General features: G+C 38.9%; 1 protein-coding gene across 2 annotated transcripts in view; it reads left to right on the forward strand.

Annotated features, from left to right (window-relative positions):
* The window catches only part of LOC131410336 (basic immunoglobulin-like variable motif-containing protein), a 66,040-nt gene that overhangs the window by 39,805 nt on the left and 10,133 nt on the right, over nt 1–16,102 (forward strand). For both annotated transcript variants that reach the window (XM_058548460.1, XM_058548461.1), the window contains 10 exons: nt 2,137–2,312; nt 3,688–3,803; nt 4,291–4,377; nt 5,712–5,772; nt 8,004–8,147; nt 10,200–10,407; nt 10,722–11,840; nt 14,632–14,879; nt 15,244–15,363; nt 15,533–15,746. In XM_058548460.1, coding sequence (XP_058404443.1) covers nt 2,137–2,312; nt 3,688–3,803; nt 4,291–4,377; nt 5,712–5,772; nt 8,004–8,147; nt 10,200–10,407; nt 10,722–11,840; nt 14,632–14,879; nt 15,244–15,363; nt 15,533–15,746 — 2,493 coding nt within the window. The remainder of the gene's footprint in view (nt 1–2,136; nt 2,313–3,687; nt 3,804–4,290; nt 4,378–5,711; nt 5,773–8,003; nt 8,148–10,199; nt 10,408–10,721; nt 11,841–14,631; nt 14,880–15,243; nt 15,364–15,532; nt 15,747–16,102) is intronic.

The raw sequence follows: 16,102 nt of genomic DNA on the forward strand, positions 1-16,102 counted from the left end.
TGATTTTTTAATTGTCTCTCTCCTCCATTAGAATGCAAGCTTCTTAGGGATAGGGACTATATCTATTTTGTTCACAGCTATGTTATTTGCTGTTCTATCACTAGGATCTTGGATACACCTGGTACATAGTAGCACTCAAGTGTTATAGGAATGAACATAGTAATAGCTAACTTTCCACTAGTTATGTTGTTACACATAATTTTTGTTAAGTTAATTGTTGATAGGCCTAATTTTTTTATGGTAGTAAGCTAGGTAATGTACGTTCACTTAAATATTTAACTGCTTAACTCATTTAATAGCAGATCTTTGTTGCCTCCCGCCTGCCCTGTGAAAGGGAGAGCAGTGCACAGAGTGTGGTCTAGACAAGTCATGGAGCTCACAGTCTGGTCTCTCCCTCACTAGTTTGTAAACTCCATACGGGCAGGTGCTTTGTTTTGTTCAGTGCTGTATCCCCCAGTGCGTAGAAAGATTTCTACTACATAGTAAGCAAGATGTTTTTGAATAGGAGTGCGTAACTGGAGGTCTTTATCTAGGCTGAGGCAGTGACCCATAGACTGAGACCTAAAAGTAGGAGATTACTAGGCCAAGAGAAGGAGAAACTGCTTTAGGCAGAGGAAGGAGCATGTCAGAAGACCCTGGATGCAGGAAGGAGCTTAGTGATTTCCAGGATTTGAGAAAAACCCAGTGGCTTGAAATGAGATGGGAGAAATGAGCAGAGACCAGATCATTCAGGGCTCATGGGCCCTGGGAAGAAGTGGATATTATCCGCAAGGCAATGGGAAGTTTTTGAAGGGTTTTCACTAAAGATATATTGGTGAAATCTAATACGTACCTTCAAGATAGATTAGAAGGTAGAGTTGATAGGACCTGGTAGTGGCTGGATGAGGGGAGTATTCGGGAATTCTGGCTTGGTGAATGGAAGTGACCGTCGCTGAAATGGGGGCATGAGCAGCCTAGTGAGAAGACACGGAGTTCAGTTTTGATCATGTTAAGTTTGAAATGTCTGAGGCATCAGGAGTTGTCAGCTAGGCCATTCGATGTGGGGGTCAGGAGAGAGCTCTGGGGCAGGCATGCACATAAGAAGAGGGTGTGGTATGGGGCGGCTGAGCTAGGCTGGGCAGGTAGTGCAGACAGGAGGAAAGAAGAGGGCCTGAGGGAGGTCACTGCTGAAGTCAGCACTTGAATGGTGAGTTAGAGGAGCCGGCAAAGAGATTGAGAGCAGGAACACCAGCAGTGCCATGTCCCTCTGTTTTATGAACAAGTAGAAAGTAATTTGTTAAAAAGCATTCTTGAAAATACAAGAAAACTCCAAGAAGAAAACATACATTACTTGTAATCACAGCAGAGATAACTATTCTTAATATTTTGATGTCTGAACTTCTAGTTTTTAATATTTAACATATTGCATGTATTACAAAAGGGAATTATACTTTCCATACTTTGTAACCTGGTTTACTTCTTTTAATAATGCTTTGTGATTGTCTTCCTTATCACTGTATATGCTTCTGCAACTTCCATTTTTAAAGACTCCTTGGTATTCCAGCAAATCAGTATATCATAATTTGGTTTTAAAAAAAGACCTGTTGGAAAACTTTTACATTATTCTTAAACATTGTTTTACGTTTTTCTATAAACATTGTTTACATTGTTACTTTTTCATATTTTCAGTATCATAAGCGGGCATTCTTTTGAGTAATTCATATTGTGAATCTGTGGTGATTTCCTGAGGCTAGACGTCTGGTAGTGGAATTCTTAGGTAAAACAGAATGCAAGTTTTTAAGTTGTTTGCTGTGAATTGCCACATTGTTCTCCAAAAGAGTTGTGTTAATTTACTAAAAATCTGTAGAGATGATTAGTTTTTTTAAAGAAGCAATTCTTTGCAGTTAGATGTATCCTTTTAAAGGATACATCTGTCTATGTACAATTTTAAAATTCAGTCTGTGAATAGTAGTAACAAGGGCTCAAATAAAGTTAACTGATTTTAGTAGATTCCCTCAGGGTTAAACATTTTTCAATTTCAAATGAATTGTGATGCGTACTTAGTTTCAATGTTTGGATGATATCAGTTATTAGAAATTGAAATTGTGACGGTGAAGGAAGAAATTCCAGAACATTTTCCTTTAACAATTCTTCCAGATATTAGCATTTGGTTAAACCAAGCCCTTAAAGGAGTCCGGGATCGCCATGGGAACTCGATAGAAAATGCTCATCTTCTCACTTTGTTTCATCGGCTCTGCAAACTCTTATTTTTTCGAATTCGTCCTATTTTTGTGTTTGATGGCGACGCTCCACTATTGAAGAAACAGACTTTGGTAAGAGTCATCTGTTTTTTTCTTTCTGCATTCTTTGAAAGAAAGAAAAGTTCACATACAATTTTAATTTTTTCTTTAGAATTTTGGAAATCAAGACTTATTTTGACATATATCCAACTTAATTTCAGCTTTTTAAAATTTATCTTGAACAAATAAACACTTTCTTTTAAAAAAGGTTTATTTATGAGAGTATATTGTGGTTATGATGATAAAATTTAACTTTTAATAAAACTACTAAAATTCTTACAGTCTAGAGTTTTCTCTTTAGTCTTCTCAGGTGGTCTGTGTGTATTCCAGCTGTGCTGCTCAGCGTCATAGAAAACCTACTGGGGAAACGCCTCCCTGAGCCTGAGCTCACGGACCCTCAGGGATAGCAAGCCTTCTTTTAAAGGCGAAATGGATTTCAGGAGTAAGAATGTTATGAGGGGCCAAGCGTGGCTAAAGTGCATTATCAAGGAAGGAAATAGGACAGGATATAAAAGAATGAGAATGAGTTTCTTTATTCTGAAAGTAGCTTAAAACAATGTTTGAACAATGTTGTGAACTTTGGAATAATTGTGTACACCCCGAATGACAGCACCCATTTGGATAGATGACTTTTATATGTGAAAATGCCAGCTCCTCACTTTATCATTGTACCAGACAGAAGCTGTCTAATTAAGTGAGGACATAGGGTACAAGTAAGGATTTGTAAATGCCTGGGACATCGTAGCCTCGTTAAAGGTCTAGACGTGAATGTTGCGGTTTTTAATTATCCAAGGCGTGCTGTATATCAAGTACTGTACCTTTTGGGAAGGATTAGAAAGAAAAAGAAGATGTTTTGGTATTTCTGCCTTATATTCAACCATAAGCACAGAGACTATTCCACTTTTCCCTACTTGGACATTGCTTATAAGATATTTCTATACATTTTAGGATTTCTTATGACATACTCTTGAATGTTGAAGGACAGAGTTACATATAAGTAATGTATTCTTATAAAAACCGGTATCAGAAATTGGTTTTAGCATAACAGTGACATTTAAAGAATAAATTAGTTAATATAATAATCCCTATTGGGAAGCATTTACTTAATTATATATCATTAAGCTTTAGGCTTCTTGGGGACATTAAAAGACATTTAAAAGAAACAAAGTAAATAGTTTCCCAAATATATTGTAGAATAGCCAGCCTATTAGGTAATAGATGGAAACTCTGAGTATCCTTTATATAGCAGAAACCTGAAGATACTCAATGAGACAGCAATTAGGAGGAAATACTAAAACAGCCATGGTCTGAAAGCTTAGACAAACCGAATTCTATGGAAAAACATCACAGAAGTGTTTTTAATATACTAACATCCTGAAGTAAAATCTTACATCCTTTCTTTTCACAGGCTAAGAGAAGGCAGAGAAAGGATTTGGCAACCAGTGACTCCAAAAAGACTACAGAGAAGCTTTTGAAAACATTTTTGAAAAGACAAGCTATCAAAAGTGCCTTAAAAAGCAAAAGGCAAGAGGGAAAGAAGTTCCATAAATTTTAAAGATTAATTTAAAAGTTTTTAATTTTTGCCTTGTATTCCTGTGTTTCCCTTTCCCTAATCTAACTCTCAGCAGAAGATAGAGGGTGGAATGAGAGGAATAAGTGGGATGTCCATTTGACCTAGTAATTTGAAGTTGTGAAAATCCTGTCCCGTGAGAAGAATGGGGAAGAAAAGCTGTAGTGTTGGATTGCATGCGCGTTTTACTTTTATAACTCCCTGCTGGGTGCCTGCAGTTGAGGCTGTGGCCTGGGCTCTGAGGGGTTTCCTATTTCTCGAGGCTGCACTTACTTCCCGCAGCAGTGGCCTGGGCAGCCGGTCGGCAGGGGCACATCCATTGCCCCTGTGTTTTCCCTCTTCTCACCTGCTCAGTAGGGTTTGTGTAAGCAATGGGGGAGTATTATTGGTTCAGACTACTATTTCCTATCATCTCTGTTTAAGTCTATGTGTACTTTTCAGAGATGAAGCTCTACCCAGTCTTACTCAAGTTCAAAGAGAGGATGACATCTATGTTTTGCCGCCTTTACAAGAGCAAGAAAAAAATAGGTAAATGTTTAACTATTTAAAGATATTAATTATTGCTGTATTCAGACAGATTTAAACCTTTATGTTTCATCTACATGATAAGGCATGTGGAAATTAACACATCTGAAATATGTATTCTTGACACCTTTCAGAATATTTTTTAAAGACTAAACTTTTTATTTACTAACTTGTTGTGTTTTGGTGGTTTGTGATGGTTTGTTTCTTTTTCATTCTGTAGAGCCTGTGCTGGCACTGTTGATCTATAATTCATGACGACATGAATTTTAGTTTTTCTTACACATGCTTTCTCTGCCTGTTTCTCAGCTCTCACACCAGCACACTAAAAGACCACGCGCCACTCCTCCTGGCTTAATCCAGTAGAGGCTTTGCAGTTGTCAGCAGCCCTCCACTTACTGGACTTCCTGGCTGCATCTAACAACAGTGTCCACCTGGGCTGTCCTGCTGTCTTGGAACCTCTCTGGCCACTCTTTCTCAGGCTCCTGTGTGCACTCTTCCTCGGGCTGGCTGTTAATCGTCAGTGGCTTCTGTGATTGAAGTGGAGGTGGAGGGTCAGACAGTTTGTCTCTGTCCCCCACCTGCCCCCATTCCCTTTCCAGGGGCTCCTGATAGACTAAATAGCTTTTGAATCAGCAGTTCTCTCTGTCTTCATCTCTGCCTGCATCATTGTGTCTCTAGGTTACTGTAATGGCTTCCAGGCTCTTTCTCTGTCTCATCTGTGATCTTACTCTTTAGCAGTAATCCCTCCCTGCCAAGCCCTATCTCTGCTTTGTAGTGTAGAATCTATTAAAACCCAAATCTGATATTGTCATTTCCTTGCTTGAAACACTTTCTAGCTTCTCGTTTCTCTAGGATAAAACTTCATCCCCTTAACCACAGGCTTCTCCAACCTCATCACTTGCCTTGTTCACAACATCCACTGGCAGGCTTTCTTTTCCTTCTTTCCAGATGTTTGTAGAACTTAGTTCTTCTGCCTGGAACACTTTTCTCGATGAACTTTCCCCATACCCTAGACCTCTCACTTATTTGTGGCTAAGTCCAAGCAGTGTAATTGCAGGAGATTCCAGAAAGCTTTCAGGACCCCCCACATTGGGGTGAGGTAATTCTCCTTATTGCACCTTTAGCAGCCTGCTCTTCCTTTGTGATGGAAGCTATTAGATCATATTGTAACTGCTCACTACACGTGTCCCCACCAGACTGTAAGAACAATGATGGCACGTATCTTGCCATCTTATACACCATTGCAGCCCTTATAACTACCAGCATCTTGCACTCAAGAAATATTTTGTAAGTAGTCATTAAATCACAGGCATTATAAATGTGTGCTTGACTTGCAGTTCAGAAGAGGAAGATGAAAAAGAATGGCAAGAAAGAATGAGTCAAAAACAAGCATTACAGGTATTTAAATAATATTTGAATTCAGAATTTATTCTATTATTTGAAGTGAATGACGTGACAATGAATAATTTAAATGAGGTAGTATGAATTTATGGAATTTCCTGATAAAAAACAAAGATGCCTTCTTATTGTGTTTGTTATATACGTGTGCACATATTTATATGTATATATGAAATACACATGCACCCATACACGTGTATATGGAATTACGTATATCTAGATATCCAAAATAAGCCGTCTTTCTTTTCCAACCCACCAATCAACCAACCAATAAGTAAATGTAAATAGTAATACAGCTTGTGTGAAAATATAGAAAACATACCACCCATAAGTAACTAATAGTAACATGGTATATATCAGTCCATTCTTCCCCCAACCCCTTATAGTTGGATACCTGTGTGTGTGTGTGTGTGTGTGTGTGTGTGTGTGTGTGTGTGTGTGTGTTTGGGTATGTATATATGTATCAGATGTACCTATCTACATATATATGTGTAATTGCATATCTGTGCATATATTCCAGTTATGTATTGCTGTGTAACTTAGTGGTGTGCAATCGGTCACTTATTATCATCATCTTTTACAGTTCTGGGGGTTGTTGAGCTCAGAGAGTCAGTTGTCTCTCAGCGTCTCCCACGTGGATGCAGTCAGCAGAAAGACTGTAGCTGGGGCTGGAGTCCCCTTTTGAGGGGCTTCCTCACTCATATATCTGGCAGTTGATGCTGGCTGTCTGCCAGAACACCTGCCTGTGGCCTCTCCATGTGGCCTGGACTCATTCACAGTGTGACACTGTGTTCCAAGGACAGGCATCCCAAGAGGAAGTGCCAGGCAAGAACTGTGTTGCCTTTTCTAGCGAGCTTTGGAAGTTGTGCAGCCTCCCTTCCCCATGTTCTGTTCGTTAGAAGCTAATTAAGGCCAACCCCTATTTAAGGGGAGGGGAATTAGACAAGAAGAGGGTCTGAGAACCTGTGGACATGTTATAAAACTACTACCACACATATTTTAATGAATAACATTTTTACAAATTGGGGTTGTACCGTATATACAAGTTTTTAAAATTTTTTGCAAATTTCTTAGAATAGCAGATAACATTCCTTTATTCCCAAGTTCAGTGTTTCTTGTATGTTCATATTATTTTGGTATATCTGGTAGAAGACCTTTGAGCTAAAACCTCAGGATCCTTCAACTCTTGGAGGTTCTGAATTATTAATGCAGCAAGTGATAGCAGTCTTTGTGAAGACTATGGACCTCATGGTCGGAAAGAGCTGCATTCAAGTCCAGGCTCTACTGTTCACTAGCTGTGTGATCTTAGACAAATTAACTTCTCCAAGGCTTTCTTTTCTTTTTTTTGTAAAGCAAAAATAATATTAATGCCTTCCTCATGGTGAGGGAAGGCATAGGAAGCTCTGAGCATGACTGGCCTGTCCTACGTGCTGGCTGGTTTGCACATACGCACACAACATACATACATACCTACACACAGGAAAGCAAATTGTGTTATTTTATCTTCTTTATTGATGAAGAGGTTAAAGTTCTTTGGTAATTAGTTAAAAGAAAAGTTTTACACTTTTCCGTGTCTGTGAAATTTCTCACTTTTAATTTCACTTTTGATTTTAGGTTAAGATCAAAATAAAACTAACCTATAATAATAAGGGAATTATAAATATTGTTCAAATTCATATGGCTCATTCCTGCCTCAGGGTCTTTGCTCTTGCTGTTCCCACAGCCTGGGATGCTCTGTCCCTGATCAGGCTTTTTGGTGTCTTTCATGTCTCACAGGTCAGTTTTCTAGTGGGGTCTTCTCTATCTATCAAGTAAATTTTTTTTTCTTCCTATTCTCCTAATCAATTCTGTTATCAGATTAACCTGCTTTATTTTCTCATCCTTGTCTTGTTCATTTATTTGTTTATCATATGTCTTCCTCCACTCCTAAGAGTAAAGACCTTATTTGGCATGATCTCCACAGTACCCTAGCACCTAGAACAGTGCCTGGCATGTTAGGGGTGCCTGGTAAGTAATTTGTCTTTTGAATGAATGAGTGAGTGAATGGATACAGTCCCTAATCTGCCTGTTCACTTTGATGCCTATTGCACATTATGTACAACTGTGTTTAGCCTATTGTAGATTATGTAGAACTCTGTTTATGATATAGGCACAAAAAAATATCTGTCGTGGTAAATAGAATTAAGTGTATGAAATGTAAATTTCATGGTGTTACGTTGTACTCATTCCAGGAAGAGTTCTTTCACAATCCTCACGCAGTAGATATTGAGTCTGAAGACTTCAGCAGCTTGCCCCTGGAAATAAAGCATGAAATCTTGACTGACATGAAAGAATTTACTAAGCGAAGAAGAACATTATTTGAAGCAATGCCAGAGGTAAAATATACAATAGCACCTTAGTGCTTAGAATTAAGAACTTCAGCAAAATTTTTCATTAGAAAAAGAGAAAATTGATAAGCATTACTTACACAATATCCGTTTCTGGTAAACAGCATTTGTGTATTTCAGAGATCCTATGAAGCATCATATATTTATGTTTGAACTTATAAATACTTACTCAAAGAAGCCTTTCTTGATTTCCCACCCAAGACCAGGTCTTGTCTTCTGTTCTGTATTCTCATAGCACCTGTAATGTCTCTTTATGGTTCTTAGCACCCAGATGTGCCAACTTGCTCGCCTCTGTATTTTCAGTACTTGGCTCAGTATCTTTCACATAGTAAGTGTCCCGTGTATGCTTAGTGATTCGGTTTTTAGGTTGGTTCATAAAAGTTAATTTAACCCCTAATATACATTGTCTGTAGAATACAAATAGTAATATAGAATCTAATCACAATGGAGAAGTATCTTCTAACTTGAAATTCCAAGTATCTCTTCCTCTGCTGCAGGCCTAGAAATGCAGTTGGATCTCCATCTCCCTCTCCCTCTTTCTGGATAGTGGTAATAGGGAATTTAGTGGTAAACTCCTCAGTGTGGAGCATCTGGTGGTGGCCCCACAGCCACAGAAAGCTGGAACTGGCAGGTGTGCAGAGTTGGGTTGGGTTTTGTCGAGCGTGTCTCCTGCCCATGCTACACCGTTACTACTGTCTCTAGTTGGTAAATGACTTTTGTTTCCCGTTTTACTGCTGCCACCTATTATTTCCAACATTGTTCTCCTTAATTCACTGTAGGACGGAATATAAATTTTGCAGCGTTATTATTCCTAATGAATGGATGTAGTATTTTTTTTCCTACAGACTTCTGACTGTTTCTTAAATTGGTACCAAAAATATGAAAAAGGCAGGAAATATTTCATTTCCCATCACTCTTTTCTGTTTTTCCACAAAGAATATGAACATAGGAAAATACTAAGGTGCACAGGAATGATATACAAAGGACAGAATGAAATTCATTTTCATTTCAGGGGAAAAATCCAGGCTCAGTCTGTCTCTCAAGGATTTTATTTCTTAAGTGTGGAAAGATCTCTGGCTGGTCATTTAGGAAATAGAATTTGGGATATGTAAACAACAGTGGAGGAAGGAATGGGCAGAAGAGAGATAGTCCCTAATAGTTTGCTCCACGTTATTCTCTTTCTGTCACCATGGAACCTCTGGGATCAGTAGAGTAGGGTGGTATGGCATGGCAGCTCATGGATCTGTGACTCTGATGAGAAGGGAAGTTCTAAGTCATCCAGGTTGGCTCTTTGTATCGTCTGTACATTGGGCAAATGCAATATTGATAGTAGTAGTGATGGTAAATAATCACAATAGTAATAATAGTCATCATAGTGATAGAAGCAATATACTATAAAGGTTAGCAACCCACTTTTGATTGCAGATCTACTGCTTACTAGCCATGTGACTCTAGGGAGGTTACCTAACCTGTTTAAGTCTCAGTTTCTTCATCTGTAGAATGGGGATAATGACATCTGTCTCATAGGGCGGTTGAGAATAAAATGGGGTAATATATATAAAAGCACTTTAGAAGAATGCCTTACACAGGAAATGCTTTATAAATGTTAACTATTATTATTAATAACTGTGATTGATATGATTTCCTGTGTGTCTTTTATGGGCCAAGGACTGTGCTAGGCACTTTATTTTCATATTTATTTGTATTCTGGAAGGTTGTCTATCTGTTAAGCTGTAATCAAAGGGTCACACTGCCTGGCATGCATTACATGCTCAGTGAATGTTTTTTGAGTAAATGATTAAATCATAAATAGTATCCATGATTTCTTTTGCCCAATTCTTTTTGTTTTAAAGATTATTCTTTAACAAGGCAGTTATAGTTTTTTCTTAGTATTCAAATTTTACTTTTATAATATGAAAATACCACCAATGGAAAAAAACAATTACTCTTTGTCCGCTTTTGGGGAAAGGGATGGAAATATGGGAATATTATCTGTATTTAGTATTAAAAAACTCATTTTATTTATTTATTTTGCTTTAGGAGTCCAATGACTTTTCACAGTACCAGCTTAAAGGTTTGCTTAAAAAAAACTATCTAAACCAACGCATAGAAAATGTCCAAAAGGAAATGAATCAGCAGCATTCAGGACAAATTCAAAGGCAGTATGAAGATGAAGGGGGCTTTTTGAAGGAGGTAGAGTCAAGGAGAGTGGTCTCTGAAGACACTTCACATTACATCTTGATAAAAGGTATTGGGCACCGTCACTTATTTGGTGGTTAAAAACCAAAAATATATTGTGTCTCTGAATTCTGTAACCTAACACCCCTGGATAATGTTAATGAAGTCTTACTTATGTAATAATAAATTTATATCGGTGTTAATTGATTAACTACTATCATACCAACCCACTTTAAAATTAACTAACGAATTAACTCTTAGTGCTGATTAAATGAAAATCTATAACTTCATTTATGAGAACCAGTATTCTCTTATTCATCTTACTAGAAGTATATTACCACACTGTAAAACTGTGTAGTGAGAAATGTTTTAATTTTTCTTAAGGTATTCAAGTTAAGGCAGTTGCAGAAGTGGACTCAGAGTCTCTTCCTTCTTCCAGCAAAATGCATAGCGTGTCTTCTGACATGAAGTTGTCTCCATGTGAAAAACCTAAGCCCGAGAAAGAGCCTGATGCTGCTCCTCCTTCTCCAAGAACGGTGCTGGCCATGCAAGCTGCCATGCTGGGAAGTGGCTCAGAAGAGGAGTTGGAGAGTGAGACTCAAAGGCAGTACAAGGAGAAGAATGCACCTGCTACTGTAGAGCCAGGCTCCGTATCACCTCGGACTCTCTTAGTGATTCAGAAAGCTCTTGATGATGATGAAGATGTGAAGGTGCATTCTGGGAACAATTTACAGACAGGGGGCTCGGAAGCGAATAAACTGCTTATGAACAGTTCTGATGAGGAGACTGATGAAGGACTTAACGTGAGAGATGGAAAAGAAATGCTGTTGACAACAGTACCTCATTCAACCAGTGTGAACTTTGTAGAGGAGCATGTAACCAGCACTAATAATGCAAAAGAGCCGACAGACTCGGCTCATTTATCAAGGACTATCCTTTGTCAAGGCACTGCATCTAACGTTCTAAAAGAACAAACGTCATTTATTCACACAGTGAACGAAGCCTTTCAAACAAATGATGAGTCTACGGTTAAGGATAGAATAGATCCAGTTCCTTTAGAAAGCACAGAGGTGATACACAGGAATGCACCTGGGCTCCAGAGTGGAAGAGAACTGACACCGACACCTCTGATAAGTGCAAGTTCTGTATCCAGGAATGAAACACATACCAGAGCGCTTGAGCCACAACAAGATCTTCGTCCATCTGAGAGTAAATTTGATTCCTCTGTTCTTTCAAGTGATGATGAAACAGAATGCAAAAAAAATCCTACTTCTGAAGTCTTTGGCGCTGTCGGTTTGCAAGAAGCAAGTAACACACCAAGTGTCCCTTCAGAGGCAGTAGGTAACTTAGAAAATGCAGTATCGTTTAATGTGAAAGAGCACGAAAATTTCCTGAAAGCCATCCAAGAACATGAGACGATGGAATCTGCAGGCCAGGATTTAATTTCAGTTCCAGAATCCATGGAACCAGTGGAGACTGACTCTGAAGAAAGTGAATCTGATGGTAGGTGTTTGTGCTTTTTAGAGACAAAGAAAGATAGGATGGCACACGTGCAGGAGCCCAGGGATCCTTTAGTCCACACTTTGTATGGATGATGAACTGAGACCCAGAAAGGTGAAATGACTTTCCCAAGGACACGCAGCTAGCGATGGACTCTTGACCTTTTCTGTTTGGCTATGCTTTTTCTTTAGTTCAGTTTTTTTTTTGTGTGAGGAGGACTAGCCCTGAGCTAACATCCGATGCCAATCCTCCCCTTTTTTCTTGAGGAAAACTGGCCCTGGGCTAACATCCATGCCCATTTTCCTCTACTTTATATGAGACGCCACCACAGCATAGCTTACCACGCGGTGCGTCGGTGCGCGCCCGGGATCCAAACCTGTGAATCCTGGGCTGCCAAAGTGGAGCACGCGCACTTAACTGCTTGCGCCACTGGGCCGGCCTCGCTATTCTTTTTCTTGTTGTTTTTAAAGGAAGGTAGTGCCCCAGTTGGAGAAGGTAAAGGTGAGTTTCCCTTTAATTTTTTTAAGTTTTTATTTTTTAAATAATTACAAACTTAAAAAAGTTGAAAGACTATTACAAAATATTCTGGTTCCTTCGCCCAGTACTTCAGTGGTTAGGATTTTACCACATTTGCTTCATCATCTCTCTCTGTCTTTCTGTCTGTCTCTCTATGTACACATGTGTATTATGTATCTGTATCTATACACACTTAGCTACAGTCGATCCTCATTATTTGCAGATTGCGTATCTGCAAAATTGCTTACTCACTAAAATTTATTTGTAACTCCAGAATCAGTATTCATGGTAGTGTCTTTGTGGTCGTTCACAGGCATGCGTAGAGTGGCTAAAAATTTGCATTGCCACACCGAGGATGAACAAGGTGACATCCTGCCCTCTTGTTTCAGCTCTCCTACAGAGATGACCGGAGGGTGGAGACAGGAGAGAACAGTGCAGTGTAGACTAAGAAGCTCCAGCTCTGAGGCCAGTTGGTTGTTGTTTGAATCCCAACTCTGGCATGGGTTAATGGGGTGGTCTCAGGCAAGTCTCTTAACACTCCTGAACCTCATTTCCTTGTTTGTAAAGTAAAGAAAATAGAATCTATCAAGATGGGTTGTTTTTAGGATTTAAGATTACAAATTTATTTCCTAAAAGGAGCAGTGATTCAGTAATAATGTATTTAGTATTAGCAGTGACTTTATAGAACATAACTGTGAATAACAAGAATCGACCGTACGCAGATACACACACATACACACACACACACACACACACACTAATTTTTTTTCCTGGTGTCTGCCAACTTTCTCCAATCTAAAGTTACTATTTCCCCTTTATAATTAATAAATATTTGATGGAAAGGAATTTTTGAGGCTTTGTAAATATGCTGTTCCTGAACAAACCTTCACCCACTTGTTTTGGCATCCATTGATGATTTTTACCTGAATAAATTATTGCTATGATGGTTGCCAAATGGTGGTTTTCTAACTCCATTATTTCTTATGTATTTATTGGTTGGCATCCTACTCTAAGGAAGATCTTTCCCTTCTCCCCCATTTATTGTTTTTTAATCAGTGTGAACTCATGGATTCCTGTTTTATTTAGTGAGTTATGGTACTATCATAATTTACTTTGTTGTCCAAATAGTCCCAGCTCTGGCCAGTGGGACTCCCATCAAACTGGCTCCCATGACTTGACAATTCCCCATTATATTTTGAGCATTTCTTTACTTTCTGGTCAAGATGTTCCAGGTTTATCTTATACTTTCCCTGCCATGTCCCTGGATCCAGCCATTTCACCAAGGAGCCCTGGTTCCTTGTAATGGAGCTTGGTATTTAGAAACCAAGATCAGGGCACTGAGTGTGCTCCCTGTTATTGGGCTGTCATTGCTTTGGAGCCTCTCAGGGGTAGAGCCAGGAAATACGTTTGTGTATCCACACACAAACACGTGCATGCACACCTATATTTATTTCTCTGTGTGTGTGTGTACGTATGTATCCGTAAGTTCACACGGTGAACTAACATCACAGATTTCATTCTCGCCTCCACCTTTTTTGTAATTTCCCTTTCTAACAGTAAGAAACCTTCCATTATCTTTGATATGTTTGCTTATTTGCTTATTCTCTATCTATTTGTAACTGTCTCTTGATCCCACTGGTGTCCTTGGTTCTGGCTGTCTCCTTGGCCCCAGCCTCCAGGCCCTGAGTTCCCTAGGCCCCTCCATCCTGATTGTGTCCTCAGACCCAGCCCCCTCCGTCTGGAGGGAAGGAAGGGAATCAATAAATAATTTTTAAAGAAAAAAAAAATAGGAGAGGAGAGAAGGAAAGTAGAAGATTCTTAGAGCTGTTTCTCCTGAGTACTTATCCAGAATTCTTTCCACTAAGTCATAGCTTTATTCTTCGCTATATTTATAGTGAAATAGCATAAAAACATATTTAACAACCTCCATGATTGTTTTCATACTCTGATAATTCTCTGTTTTGAATTGTAAAACAATATTAGTTAACTTTGTTATACTTATTTGTATAAAGCTAACTTGCATATCTTTGAAAGCTTGGTTCCTAATTTCAAAGACAGTGCCAGTTTATCTAATTGAAAGGCTTATTTTGAAGGTATAGGCATTTATTATTAAATTTATTTAATAGTAATATGTTACTGTTACATGTTTTCTATTACATTCAAATCTTTTCTTTATAGGGTAAAACGTTTTTCAGGATACTTTCGAAAGCTCTTGATGATTTCAGGATAATTTTAATGTTTCAGTTGTAGATAAAGTGACCTTATTATTTTGGTACAGGAAGTTTCATTGAAGTGCGGAGTGTAATTAGTGATGATGAACTTCAAGATGAGTTACACGAAGCTTCCAAGCCTCCCTGTGGACAAGGAGAAGAGGAACTGATAGAAACTAGGAAGGAAGAAGCCACTGGTGACTCTGAGGACCTCCCAAGAGATGACTCTGAAAGCGAGGCCTTGGATATTGAGCCACGTGAAGAAACTGAAAAAGATGAAGAGGATTCGTTCAATGAATGGCAAGATATTAATTTGGTAATGATGTGACATGTGTTTTAATTTATTGCTAAGGAAGCTACATTAAGTAGCTTCTGAGTTTTAAGGAGGTACCGGGTGAATATTTATCAGCTATTTGCGTGCATCTTGTTCTTGCTGATGGCTCCTTTTATATGTAGGTTGCTGTCTGGGCTGGTCTCCACTTTCCATGTGATTTAGTGAGGTAAGAGGTAACTCACTAAATCTAAAGATATTGCAGACTTGCTCAGAAATCCAAGTGGAAAACTTCATAAGGAGAAAAAACTTATTGGTAATTTCAGCCAGACTAAATGCAGGCTTTTTGTAACAAATGAACTTAATTGGATTATTAATGTAATTATGTACGAATGAAATTATTTTATAGGAGGAACTGGAAACTCTGGAGAGCAACCTTTTAGTCCAACAGAATTCACTGAAAGCTCAGAAAGAGCAGCAAGAGCGGATTGCTGCGACTGTGACAGGACAGATGTTCCTGGAGAGCCAGGTAAGTGTTTCCAACGTGGGACTCTGTTGACAATACCTGCCGATATTTTTACTGAATCAGATTCCCCGAGGCAACGGGTTACGGGAAATGTTTCAGCACTGCCTCCATTTCCCCGTCAAGGCCTGTTGCTGCATTCAGTAGGCGTCATTGTGTATCTGTGACTCTGCAGGAACTTCTCCGCCTGTTTGGCGTTCCCTACATCGAGGCTCCCATGGAAGCGGAGGCTCAGTGTGCCATTCTGGATCTGACGGATCAAACTTCTGGAACAATCACTGATGATAGTGATATTTGGCTGTTCGGAGCACGGCATGTCTATAAAAACTTTTTTAATAAAAACAAGTTTGTAGAATATTACCAGTATGTGGATTTTCACAACCAGTTAGGTAAGACTTCAGAGTATGAATACTTGCTGGAATTTGCCTTCGGAATTTGTATCATGAATTTTTTCTTTCCAGGGAACTAATTTGATGCATTAGTGGAAATGGTAGGTCTATACAAGTTTTTATGTAAGTGATCTTTTGCTTATATAGAGGAATAGGGTTTTTAAATTAGAATTAAGTCATTAAAATCCTAGTAATGTTTAGATATTCTCTACAGTTTAATCATCGACCTGGTTAGACTTTGACAGTTTGCCTGGACCTCCAGAGTGAACCAAAGGTGGCTGAGCGGGGAGCAGGTGGGAGTCACTCCTGCTGGAATCATGAGCCACATGGCTCCGTGTTGGTGTTTCTGGCAGTGA

Source organism: Diceros bicornis, chromosome 9, assembly GCF_020826845.1.
Source record: "Diceros bicornis minor isolate mBicDic1 chromosome 9, mDicBic1.mat.cur, whole genome shotgun sequence".
NCBI lineage: Eukaryota > Metazoa > Chordata > Mammalia > Perissodactyla > Rhinocerotidae > Diceros > Diceros bicornis.